Source organism: Cladophialophora immunda, assembly GCF_000835495.1.
Source record: "Cladophialophora immunda strain CBS 83496 unplaced genomic scaffold supercont1.2, whole genome shotgun sequence".
Taxonomy (NCBI): Eukaryota; Fungi; Ascomycota; class Eurotiomycetes; order Chaetothyriales; family Herpotrichiellaceae; genus Cladophialophora; species Cladophialophora immunda.
In genome coordinates, this window is record NW_015622542.1 from 1,229,953 (window position 1) to 1,247,295 (window position 17,343).

Below are 17,343 nucleotides of genomic sequence, written 5' to 3' on the forward strand. Positions count from 1 at the left end.
GGTCTTTGTCTCTCTCCATGGGCCACTATTCAAGGCGAAACGTGAGGTTTGGCGACGAAACGAGACCTGCTTGCTCCCAGACCCCCAGACCAGACGAATCGACTGGAGGAGGTCTCCAATGGACAGCGAGATCGATGGCGTGGAGTGGTTGGTAGGGAGCCACGCGTCCGAGGGGTTCCCTACTGCTTGCTGAAACAGAATCTTCATCATGTCGACTGAATGGGGGTTCAGGAGATACAGAGGTCTACCGGCCTCCACTCGTATGTGCCCCGTACTCGGAGGGTGATCCGATACGACTCCTTTGCTACGAGTATTCTCTCTGCTGCGAACCAATCTGGCAAGGCAATATGCCATCAATACATTCCCCTTGCCAATTTGGTAGCCGGAACCTCGTGTGCTGCACACATAATTACATCAAGTTTCTCAAGGCTGAGGCGCCCCTGTGTAGCTACGTAGGTGCCGGAAGCAAAGGATATCATCAAGTAGCGACGACAACGAAAGGGAGCGGTTTTTGGTTTCTGACCATAACTTTTCATCTTCCGGTCTACTGTCCATATGTCCTTGACTCTGCCGGGGAGCAGGAAAGATATTCGCTATCAGTGAGCAACACACCGCCACTATCGCTATGTAAAAGCAAGGCTAACAATCATGCCCATGTCTAGCCCTCGTCGTATTTCCCTCAAAAATTTGTCCTCTGCATTTGGTTCTCGTTCCTCTCACTCCGTTCCAGGCCTGGAAAAGGACACGGGCCGTCTGGAGGCACCGATTGACCATTGGGATGCACTGTGATCCCCATTCTCGTTCCTTCAAGCAAACGTAAAACATTCGGCCACAGTTCTCCTACAGGGTTGATTTGGACAAAGAGCACTTGTCGAGAGCCTGTTGAGCGGGTTTTCCATCCCGAATGGGCGTAGGCATTCCGACGAAGCGTTCTTACGCTCTCTGATGAGACGCAACGGCAGCTCCCAGTATGGAGTTGCGTTGTTAAGTTTCCAAATCCGATCAATCAATCATTATTATCGTCCTCAGTCTCGAATCCGACACATGTAGCATCAGGCCACGGCGTTGGGCCATGTCATGACACGGAAGTCTCAGCCTTTCCGCAGCGTCATCATTAACACGATCATCTTTCTGGAGGTAATGCGTGGCCTGCCGGCGTTTGTTATTGATTCATTCGCGGTCGTTTCGGATCTGGGCCGGCTCCAGTCTGAATAGCGCGTTCTTCACGTATCCGAATTGCTTCGGTACCGTCGTCAACAAGGGTTTCTTTGAACCAAGGATGTTTGAGGGCTTCTTTTGCCGTGATCCGATTTTTCGGGTCATATACGAAAATCTTCCTCAGCAGATCGAGAAGGTGCCTGTTGAAAGGGCTCGTGGCTGGTATGAATTCCTGTATAGAATGTCAGTATCAACATATTTGAAAGCAGACATAAGAAGCCCCAACGTACATGAAGATGCTTCATCGCCTTGACATATTTCCTAGAGGCCTTTGACGTTTCATTGTTAGGGTATTCCAGCTTTCCTCTGTTGAAGAACTTGGCGGCGGAGTTTGCGTTGGCTCCACGACCTCCCGAGCATACTTGCTTGACCAGTTTGGCATCGATCTTGCCATTACATACTGCTTCCATCATGGCCAAATGCTCGAGATTATCGTGCGTTTGGAACAATGCGTCACCTGTGAAAAATTCCACAATGATGCATCCTATGCTCCAAATGTCGCAGGGGAAACTCCAGCCCAGTTGCAGAATGATTTCGGGTGCTCTGTAATGCCTGGTCGATACCACGGAGGAATGATATTCGTCATCGAAGGTGGCTGAGCCAAAGTCTATTAAACGAATCTCACTGTCCAGAAGGACACGGCGTTGTCGAGCAGTTCTTGACGTTGTATGAGACGATGAAGGTATCGAACGGTTGTACGTAAAGGTCTGGTAGGCGTTGTGAACCAGCAGTATGTTTTCAGGTTTGAGATCTGTGTGGATGAGGTTCAGATCGTGCAGGACTGTGCAAGGTTAGCATTGATCTCTGACAAGGAAGAGTGTTTGACTCACAGGCCACACTGGTGAATAGTTGACGCGCAAAGCTCTGGATTTGCGAACTTGGGAAGGGTACAAAGCCATTTCCTTTGAGGAAATCGAACACGCTCTGTCCCAGAAGGTCTGTGACTATGCAGATGTGGTTCCGGAAGTCGAATGAGTCGCGCAGATGGATGCACTTGTTGCGATTGGTTCTGTCGTTCAAACCAAGTGTAGTAAGAACACGCAGCTCGATACGAGAAGCATCGCGGTACTTCTGCACAGATCGAATAATTTTCACAGCGCATCTTGTCTTCTTTCTGGAATCGAACGCCTCAACCACTTTGCCAAAAGTGCCCTGCCCAAGCAGTTTGATAATCTCGTCTATTAAAATTTGTCAGAAAGATTCGATATCATTTGGAAATGATGATACTCACATCGATCAGCAAGTTTCGTGCCAGGAGTGACGATGTAATGCCCATCATCGTCATCCACCTTCAGATTTTTATGCTTTTCTGTATCACGTATTACCGGTACGTGAACTTCCTGGGCTTTTCGTAAAGGTTTGGTTGGGGGAATGTAGTCTGCAAAAGCGTCTGATGCGGATTCTTGTTGTTTCCTCTTTGCTGCTTGTGCCCGAGTCTCTTTTTGGGATGTTATTCTCTTCCGCTTTTGTCCTACTCTGACATCTTCATAACTGTTGCTAGCAGTGTTGCTGCCATAGGATTCGAGTGAGGTTGGCGCAGTGACGGTCTGGAGGGAAGTGGTTCGGTCACCAGAATGATAAGAGGCAGACGACGATGATGCACCAAATTTAGTCGGGTGCGTCGAATATGTCGGGCTGTCTGTGTATTCGATCTCGTAGCCGTCGTCAACTTTTCTTTTTCGGCCTGCATTCGAACTGTAACCCCCTGCATCATCTCTCTGCTGCCTTTTTGAAGCATCTCCTGGCCCTTGCGGCTCAGGGCTGTCGTCGTCGATGACAATGATTTCTTTTGGGACTCCATTCTTGTAAAATTCATTCCAGTCCGGTTGTCTTCTGAGGTGAGCGTCGGATAGGGTGGAGGTCGATTGGGATGGAGGCATTGTAGAAACGTTTGACGGCCCCCTGTAGGAGATTGCTGGGGATTCCTGAGGTCGGTGGTATTGAGCGGTGCCCGGGTAGGAATGGAACGAAGTGTTCAGCCGTTGGGGTGCAGGTAATGCGTTGGTAGTGGGGTACGGGCGGGTACTCGGTGAGTATAGATTTTGATGAGCATAACCATACTGGCTATGGTGAGCAGGTAAAAGGGTGGTTGCTATCGAGGGTGTAGACATGGCGTTCCAGGCCGGGTTTTTGTGGGAGTGGCTCGACAACCCAGATATCACCAACTGCAAAGAGCAACATGCGAGAGTCTGGAGGGGTCAATGGTCGTGTGGACGGTCTCAAAATTCACTGAGGCGGCGAGAAAAGGGTAGAGTTCGATGGCAGACGATGAGATAGAGCCACAGGAGGAAGGACGAACGTCAGAAGGTCGTTGTCGAGGCGGAGTTCGAGGATCGGGTGAAAACGTGGAGACGCACAACTTCAGGCGGGAAACGCCTACAGCAGCAGATCCACGCTCATGGTCGTTGCGTTCAAAGGGACAATAGGGAGGTACGAAGAAGAAGAGACTGGAGTAAATGACGAAGAATAAAATTGATGCCGGTCAGGTTGAGAAAGGACAAGGTGGTGGAGGACGGCGATGATGTAGACTGAGGTGAAGTGAGGTTTGCACTTTGACGGGTGCCCAGCGATCCAGTTTGCCATTAGCCACGCCAGTCGTAGCGCACTTCAGGTTACAGGGCGAGCAGGAAAGGGTTCAATTCTGTTTCTGGGCATCGACATGGAGAACTGCGTCTAGTTAGCCGGTCGAATCATGGCTGCCCACGGGTGAATGGCACCACCACTACTGTCCTGCCCCAACGCCGGCTCCAGGGCTCACTAGGCTGTGATCTTAACCAGAACACCGCCCACGACCGCCGCAGGATGCACTAGCTAGTCCCTTCCACGCCCGGGTATCATTCTACGAGTCCCTGAGTACCTGGTGCAATCATCAGGAATCCAGGCATGTTCTCTTCCTCCTGGCATTCACTACACAGCACTCGGTACATACCTACATACTAGGTACTGCCACTGGTCAAAGCCACCGCTCTTTATCACTGGCGTCTATTTTTCACTCGCCCCCGGGATTGGTGAGCAGTGGCCCCAAGTGTCCCTCCACGCGCCTTTACCTACTACTAGCCGTCCGTCGCTTATGAGGCCTCCAGTGGCCTCCTAAAAGTTGTGCGGCGAATAGGTAGGCGACCCTCAGTGCATCCGGGGGGCTTCCCCAATAACGCCTCCTCGTCACACCACGGCAATCGTCTAATCGTCTCTTGCGGCACCGTGACAATTTCTGGTATCCTGCGATCCTGTCTCACAAAGGCCTAGAAAGGGCAGACGACTGATCAGTTGGGCTCAGCACGCACTCTCCCTCCTCACATCCGGTGTCGGGGAAAAATAGGAGGGATGACAAGTTTCCGCCACCTCAAGTTGCCGTGCCACGGCGATCACGACATGCGACAAGACCCGAATGGACGCGTGGTGCGTGGATGAAGCAACGAACTCTTTCGCCGAACAAAGCCAATGGCTTGATTTGCCCCCCGGCCTGCCACGATACGATAGTCCGCATTCCACTAGTCTAGATTGGACAATTCAAACTCAACTCAGCCTGACGTGAACCAAAGCCGACGTTGCTGAAGATAGAAGCCAGATATGTTGATCTCCTTTCATGCCAATGCAGCCACCACTGTCATTCTCGTGCTGTCCCGGCTCGCTGCTTAGGTTCAGCTCTCTGGTAACCTCAATTGGGCTGCCTTTTCGTTTTCGTTTTCGGTTCTGTTTTGTTTTTTTATGAAAGTCCCATTATCTTACAGTAGGCTTGCCCTGTCACTTCGCCGATGAAAGGCGCGCCGCAAAATCTCTCCCCGAGGCAATGCTTGCAAAATCTAGAAATGCACATATCAAGAATCAGTTTTCTCCGGAAGGCTAAGCCCTCTCACATAGGAACGTGAGGCGCGCCCGTCACCCTCTAACACGAGCAACACATCTCGAGCCTGGATCTTAGAGTCCTTGTCTTCGTCCCATTGGCCGAACTGCTTTTCCTTTGGAGCTGTTCGGGTTCGATCAGGGGCCGGTGTCCCAGGTGTCGACGGTGCGCCAGACGCTGGCGGTCGGCCTGGAGTCGCCGCAGGACTTGCTCCTGCTTTACCAGCATTCATCCAATCGTAAGTTCTGGATTTCTTGCCGCCCAAGCGACTGCCAAATAGACCCGCTACAGCCATTCGTGCTGCTTCGTTGGCCGACTTGTGTTGTTGCTGTTCGGAAAACTTGCTCTCTGCTAGCTTCCTCTCTTTCTTCGTCGTCTTTTTCTCCGTGTCCAAATTGGCAACAGTGGCGGGCTCGAGCGTCGCATCAGTCCCGGTCACCGTTGCGCCTGGTTCGTCTCGTTTGGTGACCTTTCGTTTCGCTCTCTTTTGTCGGCGTGCTTCTTCTGCTGCCTTTTCTGCCTGTGAAACCTTTTCAAACGTCGATATAAGACGCATAGGACCTGAAACTTGGTCATGGCGAAATGAAGAGTCACTACCTGCTTGGGAATGCGTACCTAGTCACAAGTCAGCGTCAGAGAAGAGGGGCGGCAAATTGAAAATCTCACGCTTTAAGCTGGAGCTACCTGCTGGGCTGGCTGCTCCGTCAGGGACATCGGTTGCTGGCTTCCCTTGAACTGCTATATCCTGCCACTCCTCCGGTACCTTTCCTGTAGAGTGCTGCCGGCGCTCCTTTGCAAGTCTCGAAGATGCGCTCAGTAAACCGGTCATTCGAGCTCGTGTTGCCAAACTGATGACCTTCATGATATCCGAAAGGCGCTCGCCCTTCTGCCCAGTGTCGAGAATAGCTTGCCCCTTGTCGATAATACGAGAGGCGCCTTCCAGTCCGTTGACTCGCACCGTGGGCGGGGGCATATGTTTTTGAGTATTAACTAGTACCCCAGACTGCGGATCAACCAAATGTTCAGTGATACTGATATTTCGAATCTTTTCATTGAGCGCGCCGCCCAACAAAAACATGTCCCACAGCGGATACTGGCTGTACCTAGACGCTTCCCAGTCGGCCCGGGCTTCGTTTCTCTCTTTCATCTCTTCCTCTGACGGCTGATATTCCTGAGTGAGACCCTCTGTTTGTTCCTGTTGTGAGGTTGTTGCGCCTCCACTAGACACGGGAGCCGGAAAGGAATTGTTTTGATACTCAAAGCTGCCAGAAGTGGCTGTTTTGGGAGTTGAACTGCCAAAGTAGTCATTCTGAACGAGCATCCTAGCCTCTTCTTCAATATTGATTCCAGTTCCAACTAAAATATCCTCATAGTTCCGATCTTCTGCTTTGTCGGGCGGACGTTGGGGAGGAGGCATCAACCCTTGCGCAGGGGCGGCTGCGGCTGATCCATTCAAGGGGGCATTTCCGATCGGAGTGGTTGGCAGCGCCGTTGGGGTTGGAGGAAAGCTTTGAGCGGCAGAAGGGGACTGGACATCAGGAGACAGTCTGGGTCTCTTAGCAGCCGGCGGTTGAAAATATTGCTGAGGCGAGAATGCTTGAGGCGAAGGCGAGGAGTAGTTCATCGCCAACGGAGGTGACTGAGGACCAAGCGGGCTGGGTCTGCCATTTGCAGAACTGAAGTTGCGCGAAAATGACGTTTGTGTCTGAGGGAGTGGAGGTCGCGATGGCGCAGGCGGCGAGTGAGCCATGGTGATTGAGGATGTGCCTTCAGTTCCGCCTCAGCGTCTGTCTCTGTCCGTGTCTCTGTCTCTTTGAACCTGGCCCTGGATTCCGAGTGAGCGTCGACTCACGCTCGGCTTCCTTCTTGTGCCAAGCATGCCTGATTCCACTTTGCTGACATCCAAGGGTTTGCCGATACGCAAGAGGAACGTGTCGGAATTAGAATTGTAAGAGTAAGTGGTGTGGTTGAGTGATGCGATGATGGTGGAAGTGTAAAACTGCGGGTAAGGGCTGCCTACAAGCGACCCAGGATCCAAGGCCGCAATTCAGTCACGTGCTGTGCTTGTTTCTTTCATCATCCCCAACTCGGAACTTCACTCTTCTCACCAGTGTCAATAACCTTGGTCTCTTGTCCGTCAGAAATTTCGCTGAACTGCGGTTGTCTATCGAGTCGCGCGCTTCTCATATTGAATGGGAGACAGCACACATCATGTTAAGAAACTGATTTGGTGACGCGACGCATGTCCTGATTTAGGGGCTTCATCTGCGTCTGGACGTCTCGTCCTCTCCCACCCTTTCCCCCATCTCTCACGTTTCCGACCCCGTCTCCGACAATATCAGTGAGAAGGATGGCTACAAAAAGAAAAGCTGCGGCCATGACCGCCGTTGAAGACGATGAACCAGTAGACCCTTCAGATGAGCTTGTGTTTATTGGGTTAGGTGGATGTCAAGAGGTCGGCCGATCATGTCATATCCTACAATACAAGGGCAAGACTGTCATGGTGAGGCATCTAAGACATAATTGGATCAAACAGAGTCTGACAAGTGGTAGCTCGATGCCGGCATGCATACAGGTCGAGAAGGCATGTCTGCTATGCCCTATTTTGACGACTTTGATCTGAGCACCGTGGACATCTTGTTAATCAGCCAGTAGGTGAACCTCTCTTTTTCTGGTCGCGTTGCTTTAGAGAATCAAGTTGAGCAAGTTGAGCAAGAGAACAAATGGGATCTTGGTGTTCTACCTTCATAAGGTGCAGCATGTTTGGAAGCAGCTGGATTCGACGGTCATGCTCAATGACAACTTATACCTATAGGCAGACACCAATACAATCTTATTCACCTGAGATCCTTGTTCCTGCCTTTTCTGCTCCTTTTTAGCCTCAGCCCAGTCGGTTCTGCCCTCGATTGCTCAATTCCCAAGGGGAACTCGACCCAGACTACTTGGAATTGATAGCTAACTGTAACTCCGTGCAGTTTCCATCTGGATCATGCGGCTGCACTGCCTTACGTGCTCGCCAAAACCGACTTCAAAGGACGAGTCTTCATGACGCATCCAACCAAAGCAATCTACAAATGGCTTATCCAGGACTCGGTCCGAGTGAGCAATACCACATCAACCTCCGATCAGAGAACCTCGCTTTATACCGAAGCTGACCACATCTCCACTCTACCTCAAATCGAGACGATCGACTTCTACACAACACATACGGTTTCGGGCGTCCGCATCACACCGTATCCGGCCGGACACGTCCTTGGAGCTGCCATGTTTTTGATCAACATCGCTGGACTCAATATCTTCTTCACCGGGGACTACTCTCGAGAGCAGGACCGACACCTTGTGGCTGCCGAGGTTCCAAGCTCTGCCAGTGTAGGAAAGATCGATGTCCTCATCACAGAATCCACATTTGGCATCTCGAACGCGCCTCCGCGCGCCGAGCGGGAAACTGCTCTTCTAAAGTCTGTTTCCAACATCTTGGGCCGTGGTGGGAAAGTTTTGATGCCAGTATTTGCTCTGGGTCGAGCACAAGAACTGCTGCTCATCCTCGAGGACTACTGGCAGCGGCACCCGGAACTTCAAAAGTTTCCGATTTATTATACCGGCAACACGGCACGAAAATGCATGGTTGTGTACCAGACGTATATTAACGCGATGAATGACAACATCAAACGCATCTTTCGAGAGAGAATGGCCGAGGCTGAAGCCGCTGGCAATGCCAAAGGTGTCAGTGCCGGCCCCTGGGACTTCCGCTTTGTGCGAAGCCTGCGAAATCTAGACCGGTTTGACGACGTGGGAGGATGTGTAATGTTGGCTTCGCCCGGCATGATGCAATCGGGCATGTCTCGCATTTTGCTGGAGAGATGGGCACCAGATCAACGCAACGGAGTCATAATGACTGGTTATAATGTCGAAGGAACCATGGGCCGGACTATTCTCTCGGAACCAGAGATGATTCCCGCCATCATGAGCGGTGGAAACACCGGTCTGGGCCACACCATGGGTCGCAGAAACAAAGATGATGATGCCGCAGTCATGATACCTCGACGGTGTTCGGTGGAGGAATTCCAGTTCGCAGCCCACGTTACAGGAGTTGAGAACGTAGAATTCATTGAGCAAGTCGCTGCACCCCACGTTATTCTAGTCCACGGCGAACGTTCTCAAGCGGCACGACTGAGGTCGAGACTGCTGGATCTGAATTCCCGCCGGTTGACGAGCAACCCAAACGCACACCAAACAAAAGTATACAGCCCAGAAAACGGTGCGGAGATCAAGATCGCCTTCAGGAAGGATAAAGTGGCCAAAGTCGTCGGAAAGCTGGCGCAGATACCTCCTCCATCATCCGCCGAATCTGATGACACGAGAGTGATCAGTGGAGTGCTGGTACAGAACGGCTTCAAACTCAGCTTGATGGCGCCGGAAGATCTTCGCGAATACGCCGGCCTCACGACAACCACTATTTTGTGCCGACAACATATTACCCTTGCTGCCGCTGGGGTGGAACTCATCAAATGGGCTCTCGAAGGCACCTTTGGCAGCATTGAGGAGGTTGGTCACATCAAAACCGAACCAAACGGACACGCTGTCAAGGCGGAGACTGACGAGAGAAATGGAGAAAACGGAATCAAGGCCGAAGAAGAGGCCGACGAGGAAATCGTCGCGGAGCCGCCGCGCACATTCCTCATCATGGGGTGTGTCACTGTCAAGTGGTCGGGACGAGAGAAACAGATCGAACTCGAATGGGAGGGCAACACCATGAACGATGGCATCGCAGATGCAGTGATGGCGGTGCTGATGACAGTGGAAAGCAGTCCGGCAGCCGTCAAATACTCGTCGCGCAAGGCAGCCCATTCACACCACGGCCACGAGCATGACAACGGCGTCGAGACGCTGACCAACGAACTCACCAAGCTCTCCCCGCAAGATCGGTTCTCGAGACTGTGCATGTTTCTTGAAGAACAGTTCGGTGAGAACATCACGCCCATAGACAAACCGCGCACAGCCTACCCACCACCAGACCGCAAAGCCCTCGTGTCCGGGGCCGAAGGAGTGAAAAAGGAGGACGAGGACGAGGGCGAGGACGCGGAGGAGCCGGATGAATCAGATGAGGAGGCCGATTTCGAACGTGCTGAGGCAGCAGAGCGCGCGAGGCTGGCGGCGGCAGGGATTCCCGTGCCGGGACTGGAGATCCGATTCGACAAACATGTGGCAAGACTATGGCTGGAGAATCTCGACGTGGAATGCGCTAATACCGTGCTGCGGGATCGCATCAAAGCCGTCGTGGAGAGGGCCGTGGAAACCATCGCGCCTCTCTGGGCCGTCCACGACCAGCGCACCAAGGTCGGAGTCTGATTGCTGTTCTAGATATGGTCGGCCACCGAGTTCCTCCAGACGCCACGGGGCTCGACCAGTCCATGGAAGGAGAGTATCCACTCCCGTGGTGTTTGAGTAACAACACAATGACGAGCAATCGGGGGCGCAAAGACAAGCAAGTGACTCTGCTGTGCTAGCATCCACCGCAAACACCTTGTTGGAAAGTCATAGCACACTCTACATGCCAGGTCGTCCGTTATATCTGGACTGGCCCGATGCAGCAGGCACAAGCGTGAACGGGGGGTTGAGATGCAGTCTCCCCCATCCAGCAGTGGATCTCGAAATCTCCTTGCCCATGGCATATCATTGGGTTCAGACCACAACCCCCCAGATGACAAAACGTACTTCTGCGGGGAACCACACACACACAAGCACGAAGCAACGTACGGCGATAGCCACCCCCCCCCCCCCCCCCAAAAGGAAAAGGTCTGCTGGAGATGGGCGGGAATGGATCCTTTCTGGGGTTACGACTCGACGATTCTGTGTCAGGAGTCAGGACCAAGACACACCGAATCCCTTATGCAGAGCGAATACCGAACACTGAATGGGCCTTTTGCAAACACCCTCGGTATTATGTGCTGTTTGTACCAGTCAACAGCGTCAGCATGGATACCTGCCTAGGTAGTATACATAAAAACCAGTGCCTGTTTATGCACGACGACCGACGGCGCGTGAGCTCTCTGACACGACGCCGTCTTTTATTTCGTCTGTTACCGTGAATCATCCAGCCCTTTTGCTTGACTATATACACTGGGTATTACGTCTCAGTTCTCTGGGGGGTAGTTTTAGAAGGAGTGCCTTGCTTGCTGTTGGCCAACTACTTACTTCCAGCATCCTCGTCGCTGACCCTCCACCTTTGTGATCTCCATTCAGCCTCATAGAAGACGAACAGCAGGGAACAAGGCAGCAGCAAATATGAAGACGGCGATAGTGACAGGTAGGTACCTTTCTTTGCCCCTCCCTTTCTCCTTTTCCTCTCCCACAACCTCCCCCCCCCCTTCCCCCCCCTCCCCTTTCCTCGCCCACAACAGTTCCCTTAACTCACTGACCCTTTCTCTCCCCAGGTGGCTGCGGCGGGATCGGGTTCGGGCTGGTGCGGCACCTGCTCTCGCAGCCGGACTGGCGCGTGGTGATCGCAGACATCCGCGGCGAGGCGTACACGGCCATCGCAGACGGGCTGGATCCGGCGCGGCACCTGTTCGTCGCCACGGACGTCGGGTCGTGGGACTCGCAGGCCGCGCTGTTCAGGCAGGCGTTCGCCTGGACGGGCCCGGGGAGCGGACGCATCGACTTCTTCGCGGCCAACGCGGGCACGGCCGAGAGGGAGCACATCGCGCTGGCGAACCCGGACGCGCCCGACTTCGACGCCGACGAGCCCCTCCCGCCGCCCATGCTGTGCACCCAGGTCAACCAGATCGGCGTCTTCTACGGGCTCAAGCTGTTCGTCCACTATGCCCGGCGCACCGCAAAGGCGCTGCTGGCCGGATCCTCCTCCTCCGCATCATCACCACCACCAAACGGCGTCGAGAAGCCCACCAAGACCCTCAACCCGTCATCGCTGCTGTCACCATCCGCAGCCGCCGCCGCGGCAGCAGGATACAACCCCAAGTTCGTCATCACGTCGTCGTGCGCGGGGCTGTACCCCTTCCCCGTGGCGCCCGAGTACTGCGCGACCAAGCACGCCGTGCTGGCGCTGACCCGGTCGGTCGGGCCGGTGCTGTACGCGACGGAGAACGTCGCCGTGAACTGCATCAACCCGGCGTACGTGGACACGGGCATGACCCCGTCCGACGTGACGGCGCAGTGGCCCCCGGAGTGGATCACGCCCGTGAGCACCATGGTGCGCGCCTACGCCGAGCTGATCTCCGAGGCCGGCCGGGTCGAGCAGGACGGCCGGTCCGAGGGCGTCGACGGCGTGGTCAAGACGGGCCAGAGCGTCGAGTGCGTCGTCGACCGGCTGTTTTACCGCAAGCCCGTCGAGTACGCCGACGAGAGCCAGCGGTTCCTCATCGAGCAGAGCCTCGATCTCACCGACGGCCTCTGGTGGAAGGGCGCGAGGGAGAGGTTCGCAAAGAGGCAGTCGGCCGCGCCACAGGCTGGGGGCACGTGAAAGATCATGTATGAGCAGGGACCAGTCATGTTGGAAGCACGAGGGATGGGTATGGTGCCAAAAATCCACATAGATCGGTGGATCTTTAAACGCGAGGCGTAACGGGGAAAGCGCTGAAGGCCGAATGTAAAGAAGTAGAGAGACTGAGTGCTACGAATGGGGAACATCTTGCTGTTCTGTTCGCTTCAGTACTACGGCTCTCTGGGGGCTGACATGGCCAGGCGATGGCTGAAACTCCATCCTCAGGTCCTACGACCCGACCATTCAGATTGCATTTCTACTCCCTATGTGGTCAGTCAAGGTCATCGTCGACAGCCCATCTCGACGCACCGTTATCATGTCTGCCAGACTGGTCCCGAAGGCTCAAGACAGACCTAATTTATGCCATCTGAATTGAAGTGCTACCTAGCTCTATACCTGAGTAACCGCCACTTGGACTTCGATCGTGACCACCAAGCGGAGCCCGGAAGGTCACCACATCAGAGGCTAGGTGTCTCAGGAGGATGTCGGTACCTCAATTTGATATGACGATACAGGCCGAGCAAACAATCGCTCAAGCCAGCACTCTCAGTGAGCCTGGCAGCACAGAGCTGTGGGGTTCCAACCCACAATCCAGCAGAAAACCGGCGCCGGAACGTAAAGGGAAAGCGGCGCGAAGAAGGGGAAGGGAGGGAAGAAGCGAGGGAGGGAAATTGGGGGCTCAAGGGGGTATCATGGGGCTGTCTTGTGTATCTGTTCCGAACGATCTCCAGATCTAACCATCCTGTCCTACGTCTGAACTCTTCTCTGTCTTTCCATGCGTGAACCGAAACCGCAGAAAATCTATCGTTTGCAGGTGCCTTTGCCATACCGGCGTTTCCCTTTCGGTGGACCGTCGGCTGCAGAAGGCTTGGTGCTTAAGGTCAATCGACGTCTCCATCGCAGTTGTGACCGAGCGGAATCAGATTTCCATTGCCTTTTCTGTTTCGAGCTTCAGTGCAGTCGTAACTGGAAATACCATCAGTGGACATTGATCCGACATGATAGCGATCTAAGCACGCCAGGCGTGACTGCAAACCGAGAGGAGCACCTTGCGACGGGCCTGGGCTTGACGAACCCAATGCGGGTGGTACATTCAGAGCGTTCAAGTCGAGATCGAGCCACGAAAAGGCTGAAGCGTTTAGGATCGGCTGTAGGAGGTGGAGACGATTTCGGGGGTCTTCAGACTGTTGACGCTTGTCCACGCGACCATTCTCTCCGTTTTGCAAAGGGTCATGTTCGCCATCGATTTCCAGTCGTCCCACCATTGTACTGGCTTGCGATGAGAAATGACCTTCACATAACGGTGATCAGCGCTCTGACAGGGGGATTCAATGTGCTGTGCTGGGGCTGGTGCTGGGGTGCGAACGGGCAAGGGTAATTCGGGGTGGCGGTAGTGGTGCCGGGGAGGTGGATAATGGTGTTGGGGATAAGATATTCTCGACATCAAGTTCATGAGGCATTCATGATGGTACCTTGATGTTGAGTCTGTCGTTTGACTTGCTCTCTGGCCCAACGTGCTGCGTTGATCGTCCGCGGCGAGAAGTCGCGAGCTGTTCGAGTTTCTTTGATAATCTTGGTGACCCATTCTTGTCGATAATAATCCGAAAGGGATCCGTCTGGGAAGGTCTCGCTGAGATCACTGGAAATTGTTAGAAGGAGCAAGGAGCAGCCTAGGTAAACACTTACGCAATAATACCCATGCAGGCTCTGAGCAGACCCTCGTTATGATTCATATCCTGAGAAACGGTCTGCAAAAATTCAAAGATGGGTTGCACATAATTTTGGAGAAGGGGTGCTGTCACGATGTTAGCGTCAAAACATGTGCACAGGGAGCCGTCGTACCTTTCTCGGTGCCTTTGAAAGCCAGAATCAGGCCGGACCATGCGTCGGCAATACCTGATCGGAGAGAGACGATGTAGTCCAGCATATCGAAGGAGACGTCGTTCGCAACGGACACATTGTTTGCTTGCTGGAGGACACCGGCAACCACCGTGACATAGGTCTCGAAATGCACACCAATGCTAGTGGCGATGTCACCAAAGGTCTCCAAGATCGGCGGTTTCAGCGCGTTGGAGAGTTTGTCAGACTGCAGATTGTTGTTAGTCCATGAAAATGACTGAAGGGTGAGGGGGAAGACAAACCCTAAGGTCATTGAGCAGGTAATTCATAAATGTATCGCAGTACGGCCGTGCCTTGTCCTCCAGGGCACGAACGATGTCGCTGACAAGCCCAATAGCCAACGAACACATATCCGGCGCTTCCTGGTTGCCTAGCGCATTGTAGAGATATGGAACGAATGAGTCCGTATACTTAAGGAAGTCGCCTGCCAATGCATTCGCCAATCCACTGACAATCTGGAAAATGACTTCGGGGACGCTCGTGTTACCCGTGACGTTGAGAAGCTCCAAATTAATTTGCATGATCCGGTCGGCCTGGGGTCCAATATTCTGCTCGAGTCTCTGAACAATGGCAAGCAGAACGCTGCTAAGGCTGACTTGCAATTCCTCCAGAGTGATCTTGTCGTCAATACTGACAATCTGCTTCTGCATGGGAATTGTGCTCTCTAGTCGCTGGATAATGACGTTGGACAGTTCCGCGACGATCTGCAAGCTGTCATGAGCGGCATTTGTCACGAACCCACCAAGCACTTCATATGCAGCCGTGCGAAGCTGATTGTTCCCACCTTCTTTCTCCGTCACCGCAAGCAGAGAAGTCACACTATCTTGGAAATGCGGCGTCAGTGGGTTTGACGATGCGCCGTCCTCACCGACAAATCGCTCGGTCAGATTGAGGAGAGCCAAGCAGCAGGATGCGGCAATCTTGGGATTGCTCATAAGGCCAGCAAAAAGGGCGGACATAAGGGGTTGCAAATGTGTTGACGGGTCGATACAGTCGGAGCAATAATCGCAGATCCTGCTCAGGGCAAATGCCGCAGAGTCTTGCACTTGGACAACTGGATCTTGCATCATCCCGATCAAGACCGGAAGCGCTTGTTTGACAAGAGGATCCAAGGTCTTAATGTCAGGACCGTCCATGATTGCTCCAAACGACGAGACTGCAGCGTCTCTCTTAGTCCAGTCTTCGCTGCGTAGATTTGCCTCGACAAACTGAAGAACCACTGGGACCAAGTCACCACCGATTGTCTGCGCATAGAGTTGGAGACATTGGTAGGCGGCGCGAGCGACGTTGTATTCATCATCGGCATCATCCTCGGAGACCTTGGTCATCAACTGAAGTAGAACTGGGACAACCTCACGTGCAGCGACCCTGGCAAAGTTGAAGTACGGTCGCAGTTCGGTTGATCCTTCTTGTTGTGCCTGTTGGTTGTCATCTTCAATGCTAATTTCCTCTTCGCAGACGGTGCACCAGAATTCAATGGCCAGTTTGGCCACATCCTCTTCGTCATTCTTCATACCGGCGATGGTCAAACCGAACAAGGCCTTTTCCATATAAAATCTCATCTTGTCATAGTAGATGCCCATGATGCGGTTCAGGCAACCAAAGGCGGCGGCTTGGACTCGGGTGTCGGGGGATTGGGTAGCCTCGCAAACGACTTGCATGATGTAGTTCCTCTCGCCTTCGTTCTCAAAATTGCTGCGGATGAACTCGGTGGCATCACTGAGTGCCGACAGGGCCGAGAGTCGGACATCGTGGTTCTCCTCCTCTTTCCGCGCACCTTGAACAACGGCGGTCAATATCGCGTTGGAATATCCAACTAGTGACTCTCTAAGCTCGACATCGTCCGATTCGCAAATGAAACCGATGGTGGTGAGACTGGATTGCTTGAGTTTGTCGTCACCAGCACCGACATTGTGAACGAGCGCAGGCAGCAAATCAGGCCACTCGTTGCGTGGTAATTCAATTGCGGCAATGGTCGCAATCAGCTGGGCGGCCGAATTGGCGGCTTGAGGTGTAGAGGTGAGGGTTTTGACAGCCAGTTCCTTGACCTGAGCTTTGATTTGGGGGTCGACTCCTTGCAACCATCTCGCCTGTACCTCTCTTAATCTGGTCACGTCACGGTACGAGAAGGCGTTCTTCAAAGCCAGGCCGGCGGCCTGTCGGACGGCAGGACTGGCTTGATCATTGGCGAGCTCTCGTGAGAGGATGGAAAGATATTCGGACTATGTTTGCAGCCGTTGGTTAGTTGAGTTTTTGACGTCTCTGGTGCGGGAGTGGATGGACATACAAAATTTCCCTCGCGGGCTTGTCTGAGCTGGTCTTCAGCACCGCCACGGATCGTGGCATCTAGGAGGGATCAGTGCGATGCCGGAGGTGTGGGATGTATAAGACAGTCTTACCGGGAGAGAAGGTGTTCTCTAAGACCGCTCTGACGTCCATGATGGCTGGACCGAGCAGCGGTCTGGGAGGGAGAAGGAGGACAAAACACGGATTTTGTAGGGGTCTAATTTGGATAGCAGGCGAAGATGATGTCAAAAATGAGGAATGACACAGGCCTGGAATTCAAGGAGAGAACGACCTGTAGGGCGGCAGAGAATGTTGGCGAGGTGGACGGCGAGGGAACGGGTCAAGATGGGAGAGAAGGAGAAGGCGGTTTGTGAGTGTGTGCAGGGCTGCGGGTTTGGTGTGTATTTTGCTGAGGGCAACTGCAAGTGGGATGGATTTGTTGATAGACTGCCGTCAGGCTCGCGCTAACTGGCCTACTTAACCTGATCGTTTACGTAGCCCAGGTCAAAGGCTGCACCCAGCTGCACCCAGCTGCACCCGCTGCATCCAAGCTGCAGGGTCGAACGTTGGTGGTCAAATTGCGGATCTGCTGGCT

General features: G+C 53.5%; 5 protein-coding genes across 5 annotated transcripts; 2 read left to right on the forward strand and 3 right to left on the reverse strand.

Annotated features, from left to right (window-relative positions):
• Positions 1-429: 429 nt before the first annotated feature.
• Positions 430-3,803, reverse strand: PV07_02775 (uncharacterized protein). Its single transcript, XM_016389408.1, has 4 exons — positions 2,450-3,803; positions 2,049-2,396; positions 1,449-1,999; positions 430-1,390 (listed from the first exon to the last, which is right to left on the reverse strand). The coding sequence occupies exons 1-4, from the start codon at positions 3,327-3,329 to the stop codon at positions 1,163-1,165; spliced, it is 2,007 nt and encodes a 668-aa protein (XP_016251310.1). The 5' UTR covers positions 3,330-3,803; the 3' UTR covers positions 430-1,162.
• A 703-nt stretch (positions 3,804-4,506) lies between these two features.
• Positions 4,507-7,071, reverse strand: PV07_02776 (uncharacterized protein). Its single transcript, XM_016389409.1, has 2 exons — positions 5,729-7,071; positions 4,507-5,677 (listed from the first exon to the last, which is right to left on the reverse strand). The coding sequence occupies exons 1-2, from the start codon at positions 6,810-6,812 to the stop codon at positions 5,037-5,039; spliced, it is 1,725 nt and encodes a 574-aa protein (XP_016251311.1). The 5' UTR covers positions 6,813-7,071; the 3' UTR covers positions 4,507-5,036.
• Positions 7,072-7,176: 105 nt separating this feature from the next.
• On the forward strand, positions 7,177-10,844 carry PV07_02777 (uncharacterized protein). The gene is made up of 3 exons (XM_016389410.1): positions 7,177-7,565; positions 7,616-7,713; positions 8,038-10,844. The coding sequence occupies exons 1-3, from the start codon at positions 7,413-7,415 to the stop codon at positions 10,409-10,411; spliced, it is 2,625 nt and encodes an 874-aa protein (XP_016251312.1). The 5' UTR covers positions 7,177-7,412; the 3' UTR covers positions 10,412-10,844.
• A 503-nt stretch (positions 10,845-11,347) lies between these two features.
• PV07_02778 (uncharacterized protein) lies at positions 11,348-12,542 on the forward strand (the record flags this gene model as incomplete). The annotated part of the gene is made up of 2 exons (XM_016389411.1): positions 11,348-11,369; positions 11,497-12,542. The coding sequence occupies 2 exons, from the start codon at positions 11,348-11,350 to the stop codon at positions 12,540-12,542; spliced, it is 1,068 nt and encodes a 355-aa protein (XP_016251313.1).
• A 258-nt stretch (positions 12,543-12,800) lies between these two features.
• PV07_02779 (uncharacterized protein) lies at positions 12,801-17,158 on the reverse strand. The gene is made up of 6 exons (XM_016389412.1): positions 16,862-17,158; positions 16,750-16,808; positions 14,705-16,684; positions 14,406-14,649; positions 14,250-14,358; positions 12,801-14,202 (listed from the first exon to the last, which is right to left on the reverse strand). The coding sequence occupies exons 1-6, from the start codon at positions 16,899-16,901 to the stop codon at positions 14,013-14,015; spliced, it is 2,622 nt and encodes an 873-aa protein (XP_016251314.1). The 5' UTR covers positions 16,902-17,158; the 3' UTR covers positions 12,801-14,012.
• Positions 17,159-17,343: the final 185 nt, after the last annotated feature.